Below are 9,791 nucleotides of genomic sequence, written 5' to 3' on the forward strand. Positions count from 1 at the left end.
AAAGTACTCTTCAGCTGATCTAAAAATAAATAAATGAATCACTAAAACTGCTGTACCAACTTAAAGCTACTCTCCCCAATGGCGCTATGGAGAACTGGATACAGCATTCCTAGACAGCACCTGTTTATTTCTATGAAAGTTGCTCAGTGGCACATGATGCCAAAAAAATAACAACTGGAATGCTGCCAGGTTCCACCCAGAAAAATGACCCGGATGTTCCACACACATTTGTGCTTTTTGGGCCCATAGAGCATGCACACTTGCTTTGAGCCCAGTCTCCTGCCTGATAACTTCCGGTTGGCTCCACACGCACAAATGGGATAAAATCAAAATATCTTACAGCTAAACTCAACTTTCCAAACGATTTTGGACCCAGTGAATCAAATTCCGATCATAAAAAGTGTCATTTGGGGGGGGTTGGTTCCAGAAGAACATCACATCTGAATCAATTTACACACCACAGTTAAGAAAAGCTGGAATAATAACAAAAGTACTGTACAGTAAGCAACAGAGTCATGGAGAGGGTTAGTAAGACACCGCTCGCTCTCCCATTCTCACTTGATTTATCAGAACAATGTGTAAAATCCTAGTTAATGCACCTCTAAATAAAAGAATACAAACCCGAAGAACTGTTGGAAAGATGAACACAAACACTGCTAAACCCTCAGGCCATATGTGAGTAGCAACTGTATTGTCACTTAACCTTAGAAGCTGAGAATATTTCTTGTCTCATTTTCAAGGCTAGCTTTTGCATTTTTTCTTTATATCTAATTCTGTTTACATAGTTGACTGCTCCCCTTACTGGAATGACAGGAAATTAGTTTCAAAGCAAGAATCTATTTGGCTTGATCATTAAGCAATTCCTAATAAAGGAAATGCAAGAGGAAGTGCTCATAAATACTTCAGTAACCCTGCAACTAAGGCACACAAGGAATTGAAAATGAGAAAGAAGAAGAGAGTAAAACATGTTAGAAGTCAAAATGAATTCAAATAATTAAAGGGAACACCTGCAGCTACAATAAGGGTAAGATTTAGTGCCACCAGATCTATTTATACTCACTCAACTGAGTAGATGAATAACATTAATAATAAACAGTGATATCATTAACACATAAGAAAAAAAAAAGCTACTGAAACTGTATGCCAGAACTCATCAATCACCTCTGCGACTCAATGTGAGACCAACATCTAATTATCAGTTCGAGTGGAAATTTCCAGGGGTTTTGACTTGAGCTGTGACCCAACGTGTTGCTAATCACATGTTCTCAGACAACGTAATCTGTTAGTCACAGTTTTTCTTTACACGAAATGTCGGGACAGTCAGAACAGCTTTATGTACAAGTTACATCTGCTCAGTAACGTAGAATAAGGCGAGGCTAAGTAGCTGCACAGGTTGGTCAATGAGGCAAAAGTACAAATGTATAATCTGTTCAAATGTGACTAAATGAAATAAACATACCAGACCTACATTTATCTGAGCTCTAAACCAGAAAGTACTGTACCTGTTTTAAATGTAGCGAGAGGTGACAGAGGATGCCAAGTCTATACTGCAGAAGTAAGAAACAAAAATTACAGTTGTTTCAATTCTCAAGGTAGGGGCGGATACTGAACCTTGCTAGACCACAAACCAGGAAATCTAACTTGAAGTAACCAGACCGACTAGTTGCACCTCTGACTTTCAGGGATACCCCCTTATAACGGCCTCACAACCACAGAAAAAATACGTCAGAACATTTTTCCTAGCCTTCAAGAAAAGTGTGTGACCAGCACAGCTTGGCCATTGTCATGTAGAACAATGCTGGTGCAAAATGCATCTACAAGACAGCTAGTCTCAGGAAGTACTCTGCCAGATCACATCCTGTTCCACACAGTGACAAGGCATGCGTGAAAACAGACGAAGAAGAGTTAAAACATGTAGAGGAAGGCATGCCATGAACTTCACTTTGCATTCCTTTGTACAAATGCAGACTGTGTTTTAACCTGTTAAGGCTGGAATTTAATAGTTGGTGCAGTTTTACTAAGAATACGAGATGGGACAAATGGGTTTCACTCACACTTTCTGCACAAAAGCAGTGGGAGGGGATTCAAATGGAAAACTACAGACGTGAACTATATCTGGTCTGACTTCTATTTCAGTTAATACCTTGATGTTTTCATATGACCGAAAATGTGCTCCCACACACTGATGCCCACCAGCCAAATGGATAAAAATAACTGCTTTGTCACATCTACCTTGTTCCAAGGTAGATCTTCTTCTGCAGTATCATCACAATTTCTATATTTTGAGCAGCTGATACTGTGTTGCTACATGGCCTGCTGTGGCAAATAGGCCAAGACTACTGATACACTGTATTGTATATACATTTGCAAGCACATTCTTTCCATGATGAGCATCACCTGAAAACCAGTTCTTCTGGGCTGTGCAGCTGAAACTAAATGCAGTGACCTTTAAGGAACAGTGGGTTTTTAGGGGCAATAGCGCAATTGTTCATATGGTGTTCGGAAATAAAACAGACATGGATAATTTATAGCCTCTAGCCAACCAGGAGTGAATATTCCCTTTATCCAAGGTATAAAGCTTTAATAAAGCATGACTGGAAAACTCATTTATCATCATCTACAGTGTCAGCATGTCTGGAGCCTATAACAAAGATACAGCAAACTACCTGCCTTCAACTCATATTTGTAGGCATTCAACTTGTAACTGCTTTCACAGCTCCCCACACACCGGCCCCCTCTCCTCATCAGAAGCAGGGCCTGCTGTCCTCTTATAGCTTTGTTACCACAGAAATGAAGCTGCAATTTCCATGACATGATTCTATCTCACAGCTGAAGATATTACAAAAACTGCAAGATTGTAAACACCCCATGGATGGAAACGTGTAGGCCTGAGATAGGCACTTAGAAAAATGACTTTCTCAGCATTCTGATAGAATTCCTATAGTAGATATGGTATGAATTCGGATTTCAACAAAGCCTGCTTTACGCTGCGTATCACGTTGAGAGCGTTTGCCAATCTGCATCTGATTTTTACAGGTACAAACATACATGGTGATGACTGAAAGGCTAGAAACAGCGAACAGTGCGCATCCTTTGCTAATACCTGAGTGCTACTGGGCATGACTTGTCTAGTATGACACTCTGAGGCCCTCCAAGCCGTGGTTCTTGCGCAAAACAATGTCAAGTCATCCCAGCACGACCCAGCTGGATCTGCATCCACATGCAGGAAAGCGGCGCGTCCACCATCCCTGCCTGGAACTGATAAACACATGGAACATGCATTTCGTTTTGTATTTGTCTCGGAGGCTTACAGTCACGGAATCCTTTGCAGACGACAGAACCCAGTAACATAAATAAGAGCAGTATCAGATTATTGAATGTGTGCCAATAGGCCAAGCAGGATTCAGCTGCACAGCACGGTGCTGCGAACTATCCGAGAGGCTCCTGATGAATATTTCCACTTAGAAAAAGAAGTCACACGATTAACTGGATCAGATCTCACTGATAATCTCTACCATTTAGGAATGTTTTATAGGAAATATGAAGCTCGCCATGCAGAGCAAAACTTTCTTTTTTAAAATCATAAATCATATTCGCCCCAAGGCATCGACCCTGTAGTATACTGTAGGCGACTAAATATGAGCAGCTCACTGACACCCAGTGATAGGGCGCCTCGCTTGCAGCCTAGCCTGTATGCAGCGGACTTAGCGTTAGGGGTTCATGACTCCGCAATTTGACTAGGCTGCTGTCGATATTAGGACCATCTGGAAAGCTTATTACCTCTAAAGTGCGTATTTCTTGCTGTGTGAGGTCGTTGGACGCGGCGCATTTGGTCCGTAGCCCCTGTAAACTGGAGATGGAGATATCAATCATATTCTGGATGAGTTCGCATTGATGTAGTGCGGCCATCGCTGCGCCACCGCCACTATCCCTCTCCGGCTGCTCATCACGTTCGACCATCTTCCCACCTTTAGCACACACACTATCCATTCCTCAGCATTGGGCACGGCTGGAAGGGCTGGAGTCAAACGGTTAAGTTCAAATTAAACATAGGCTGTGAATCCGTCCAGCGACACGCCGTCCTATTATGGAAGTTAGCTGACAGCAAATGTCCCAAACTCTCAATCGAAAGAAATAAGAATAGAAACTGAATATTAATAAATCAGAGAAAGATTCTCGACAACACGCCACGTAGTGAAGCGGTCCCAAGTTTAGTAACGCTCGACTTGTATTTCCAGTCCGTTCAGGCTACAGACAAGAAGACACAACCACCACCAGCGCTGGCAGAAGCTTTCACCGTCTGTCAGCTGTTGGGAACATCATGAAGCGCGGTGCAGTCTGGGAATTGAAGTCCTAAAGGTTACAAACGCTGCACTCCACGCTACATACCCCCAGCTTCACCCATCCGCTCATGCACGTGGTCACATACATGGACATAAAGGAACTTGTTTTGTACAGTTAACACAGTAGCTTAATTTTATTTTTTAAACAGGAAAACGATTGCTCCAGTGTATACAAATCAATAACAGGAAAAGTAAAATTGTAATTAATGACATGAAGAATGGCTGGATGCTGATCAGCTGTTTCAGTTAGGAATAGGCTAGGCCTTTTTCACAATACATTTTTACCTTCAAGATAAAGGGAAAAAAACACAGGTAATAAAAATGCAATGGTTCAGTTATCAGGGTCCTGTAGGGTATACCACACACTGCATTGGCCTAATGACCAATATCCATAGAGGCTGAACATCAGCTGGAAGTGAATGCCAATGAGCTGGTTATATTTTCTCACCTACAACATGCTACAGAGTCGATGCATTGAGGCAAAAGGGTGTCATCATTAATGTCATTAGTACTGTTCATGCTTCTCCTATTATCACAAGGTAAAATGTATGAATGTAAAATATATCTAATCATGTATAATGGCTCACTGTACAGTATGACTTACTGGGATACTCAAATGGAACAAAGCCTTCAGTAATTTAATAGTTCTGTGTTTTTCCTCAAAGTGTCTGTTCTGAAAAAGGCTTCTTTTGAGACAACACAGCAGATTTAAAAGTGCCATGAAGTAATGTGATATGATCTACATTATGTGAGAAATTCTGGGCCCCAGAATACTGGTCTCTTTTCCTACAGCACAATTGTGCTGTAGTGCAGAGAGGTAGGGATAGCAACTCTACACTAGCTTTGGATTCCAACAATAATCACCACCTTTCACAGCACTTGCAACACCATGCACCATGCAGTACATCTGTCCTATGCCTGCCCATATGCCTAAAAGTCATAGGGGAAAGCATCCAAATATGAAGAAATAACAGTTTATTAGTGCAATTTCAAGACCAAGTTGCATTATCGGCACTGGTGTCATGATAAATCAGATTATATTTGTGAGGGTGGGGGTAATGTGCAGGTTTACACAAGCATTAAGCAACAGTACACATGGCTCATTGCTCTTACCAGGGTGTGATGTTCCTTCCTTTAATATACCCTGATTATACAATGGTACATGAGTCACTTTTCATGGAGCCCTATGTTCCTCCTCTCCATCTGTCTCTCCTCTTCTGATTGCAACCAAGACTGTACTGTATCTTACAGTGTGCAGCCATGCACCAGTTCAAATAGCAGTCTGGCATGGTAGCATATACAAGTCAGGCAATGTGGAAGTGAAAAAAAAAACAAAGCAATTAAGAACCTCATTCAGTGTTTTGGTATACCACTGAATCAACTTCCATTCAACTGAAACCAGCAATGCAGCTCCCTCAGAATATGCACTGAAATCTGACATTGATATAACAGAACTGTACATTCATCTAACTGCATTGCAACAAAGGAAAATTAATAAAGCCAAGTTCCCAGTCACAAGCCCTTTTTTGTAGTTGGTCCAGTACTTTGTAGTTTCAGTCCTGCTGTATTAACAGCACAGATTTGATGGTGACATGCCAGGAGGACACCATGCCAACTTCAGCTCTTCTTTGCCTTCAAAATCAAGTTAGTAGTGGCAACAGTGGGATAAAGGAAGGCTTTAAAAGAGATCTTTAGTATTGGTTGTATTCACCTTACTTCAAAAAATATACTTTGTATCCAAAAGGAAAGTGAATATTGTTAAATTCTACCCATAGGTCAAAGGTCAAAGTGTTTATTTGTCATATGCACAGTTAGGAAACGTGTTTTGTACCATAGGTACAAATTTATGTCTGCTAACAAGTAAAACCTTGCAACTGAAGGTAAACATTAATTTCAAACCTCTTCCACACTATATGTGTATCTTAACATCTGTTGCATAACTGCAGCATAATGATTTTTTGCAGTGAGCAAGCAATTGCTTTTTTTTGACTGCATAGCAATTCATTTGACAGATCATAGAAAGGTGAAATATGAATTACACAACAGAGGCCACTATTCTATCTGAGAATCAAATCAAGCATCATCTTATTACACCATGTGCACTGTATTTCACAACGGATCACAGAATCTCAGATGAAGAACATTTCAGTACCTTACCATTTGTTTCTCCTCCCATCTGTGCTCTCTTTTCATGCTGCAGTTCTCTCCAGGAGTTCATTTTCCTCTTAAATAACACATGAGGATTAATGAGCCCTTATCATTAACAAATATGCAAGTGCAATATATTGCAATGTACAGGTAGGCACTTTTCATCTTGCTGACATGACTGACTGAGCTGAGGATTGCATGATCCTCTCCCAGCCAGTCACTTAAGCCTTTTAAACTGTTGTACCATTGGACAGCCAAGACAACATGCACAGCATGGAGCTCATGGACTGAGATTAACTTGGACATGTTGAGAACATGATTTTATCTTCTCTAGTGGCCAGAATTTCCAGGAGCCACAGCACATATAACAGTAGACTTGGCTCATTTGCAAATATGATGAAATGTAGCACTCAGCTGAGTGAAGAATTATGGACCTGGGGAGATACATCACAGCCAAGCGTTTTGTCAATATGAATAAATACATTTGTGGACTAGCTCAATTAAAAAGTCTTTATTTATTCTCAATAGGAGGTTGTTACATTAGAATGCTGTTCTGACAAAAGGTTAAGTTGGTCAGTGTGACATTATGAAATGCATGTATAACTTTGATTAATTCTATGTGTGCTGTGAAAGAAGGCTAAATATTAGTGTCTATGTCCACTCAAAGCATGCAAAACAGTGCTTTCTTTAACTAACTTTGGCTGTGCCCCTTATTTAATCCTGGCTGGGGACATCACTGCTCACTGAGGCGAATCATGCCAAGTACTCCACAACAACACAGTCAGAGAAATGAATGCAAACATCATGATGCATGCATGATATAAAATGAAACTCATTTGACTAATATCAACTACAAAGCACCAGAAAAATGTTTTTGTATTTAACGCAATCTACCAAGTGTCTTTGTATGTCTTAGTTGTTTCCATCATCATTCCCTGTTAAATATTAAGATTCAAATTTGCCATTAAGTCATTGATCTGCCATCGCTGATGAGCAGTTGGATTATTCCCTACATGGCGTCACAGTGGTACATAGAACTAGAGAACATTCACATGGCACGAAGCAGTGAAATATGCATAGACACCACCATCTGCTGGACACCTCTGCACTGAGAACACATCACACCTTGTCTGCAGACTTTGACATTCTTTATAGAGGGATGATATGTTTATTTATCTTGCTGAAATTTCTTGAAACATGAAAAATAAGGGGAATTTCCATCATTAGAGTCTATGAAACTGTATAAACAGGCTGATTTGAATATGGTCTACTATGAAAACAAAATAAAATTGAACATCACTGAGCCACACTAACATCCAGTGGAATTTAAACACTTTGTAAGAACAAGTGTGCGACAGATGACTCGTGTGCCTAGTTACATATGGTGTACACAAATTGTTTTACTTTAGGAACACCTGCTCCAACTATGCGTCACTGTTTGTTGGAACATGCAGGTACTTCAAAAGCTTCAGTGGTTTGACCAAACAGTGGGTAAGCTGCATGATCTAAGTAGCTCACAATGTGGTATAACTGTTTGTACCAGATGTCATGGCCCTGCCATCTCACACAGATCTGTGGGGGATTCTCATAAATGAGGTTGATCAGAATTGAGAAACGATACATTGATTAACAATCAGAAGCACTTCTGTTGCTAAAAACAAACTGTCAGTGGGTGACACTGGAGAAGAATGAGCTGACTTAGCCAACAACCAGCATGAGCACAATCAGGGGCATTGCTAGACATAAAGCTCTACTGGGGCACAGGGCCCTCATAACTCAAATCACACAATTAAATGTATTCCACTGCCTGCTGCTACTACAACTACTGGTAAAGGTAAAAATGTAGAGTTATTAATCTTTATGAAAATATTTATTTCATCATACATTAAGAACATTATTAACATGTTTTCATGGCGTGAAGGTCTGGCCCTGTATTGCACTATTTTTTTGCATTCTTTTGCATTTCACAAAAATAACTAATTTGTCTGTCAAGCAGCCCCAATCACATTTTGTAACTCATAAAGCCACAAATCATACTCTGAAAATGAATTGTGCAATGGATAGCTGGTTGTGACACACCTGTCTCCGTAGAGGTCCCTACACAGACACCTTTCTTCACACTTTCCCTTCCTGCCTCAGGTTCACTTGTTTGTTAAACGTCTATAAAACAAACATTATCTGGACTGTGTGACAAGAGCATCAGAAATGTTATAGGTTATTTATTAAATGCAGAATGAATAGTCCAACATTACCATAGCCTATAGCAGGAGAAGGCAACAGATTGTGAGTTCAATGACCATTAAAGCAAACTGTGTTCATTTTTTCCATGCCGGTATGCTGCTTGTTACGTCGCAGGCTGCATATGAGGCGACAATATGATGCTGATCTTCACCTGCTGATAATAGTATTTCCAGGAAATAGGCTATTCTTTCATATTAAGCAACATGATGTCTCTGCTGTTGAACACAAAGTGAACAACCTATAACATTGAGTGAATACTGCTCGAAAGAGCCCAGACACCAGGACACAATCTTAATATCAAGTGTGATTTTATGGGTTTTATTTAATCCAATCGTGATTTTACAGTCTCGATCAAGGAGTGAATTTTCAGACTCAGTGTGATTCAAATGTCCTCTCTGAAGAGTTTCTGATTCATAATCAAAATTTGCAGGCTGCTGGGAGGAGATGGAGTCCACAAACAGGCTGCTGTTCACCGTTCTGTCGGATTCTAGTCAGTTATTCTTCTTTTTATTAAAATGGATTTGCAGTTGCAACATTAGCTGTGGTGTTTGCCTTGGTGTTTTTTGTCATGATGGTAAAACTGAATAGGCCTGTTTGGTGGGATAATACTGCCCTGAGAAGATCTCAATAGTGGTGCTGTTGGTGTGCAGAGACTTAAATTATGAATATAGATTCTGGGGACAGAATTCTAGGTTTATTCTAAATAAAATCAGCCTATATAAATAGTTTGACATTTCCTCACAATTTTCCAAATGTGCACTAGAGATCCTTAGGGCATGCTTCTACTGTTTAAAATCTACCAGCCTAAGCTTGTCATATAGTATCCATCAGCAACTGAAATTTAAACTGGTGAGTTGGTGTTCTCCTTTTCGTGTGGCCCACTGTTTAGTTTGTGACAGTGAGTACACTTCTTTGGTCAGGTTTTTTACAGTATCAAACACAAGCCTTTAACACTCTTAGTGTTAAACAGTAATAAGCTCCTGAGTATTTGTAACAATAGTGCTGCATCAACACAACACATTTGATAGTTTTCTTTTATTTAGACAACCCAAATAAAAG

At 40.1% G+C, this 9,791-nt stretch overlaps 1 protein-coding gene across 3 annotated transcripts in view; it reads right to left on the bottom strand.

Moving 5' to 3' along the window:
* ksr1a (kinase suppressor of ras 1a) overlaps positions 1 to 4,308 on the bottom strand; it is a 25,072-nt gene extending 20,764 nt beyond the window's left edge. For all 3 annotated transcript variants that reach the window (XM_020598983.1, XM_020598982.1, XM_020598981.1), the window contains exon 1: positions 3,781 to 4,308. In XM_020598983.1, the coding sequence (XP_020454639.1) occupies positions 3,781 to 3,990 (210 nt within the window). In that variant the 5' untranslated portion in view covers positions 3,991 to 4,308. The remainder of the gene's footprint in view (positions 1 to 3,780) is intronic.
* Positions 4,309 to 9,791: the final 5,483 nt, after the last annotated feature.

The sequence above is a fragment of the Monopterus albus genome, unplaced genomic scaffold (assembly GCF_001952655.1).
Source record: "Monopterus albus unplaced genomic scaffold, M_albus_1.0 scaffold39.1, whole genome shotgun sequence".
Classification (NCBI taxonomy): domain Eukaryota; kingdom Metazoa; phylum Chordata; class Actinopteri; order Synbranchiformes; family Synbranchidae; genus Monopterus; species Monopterus albus.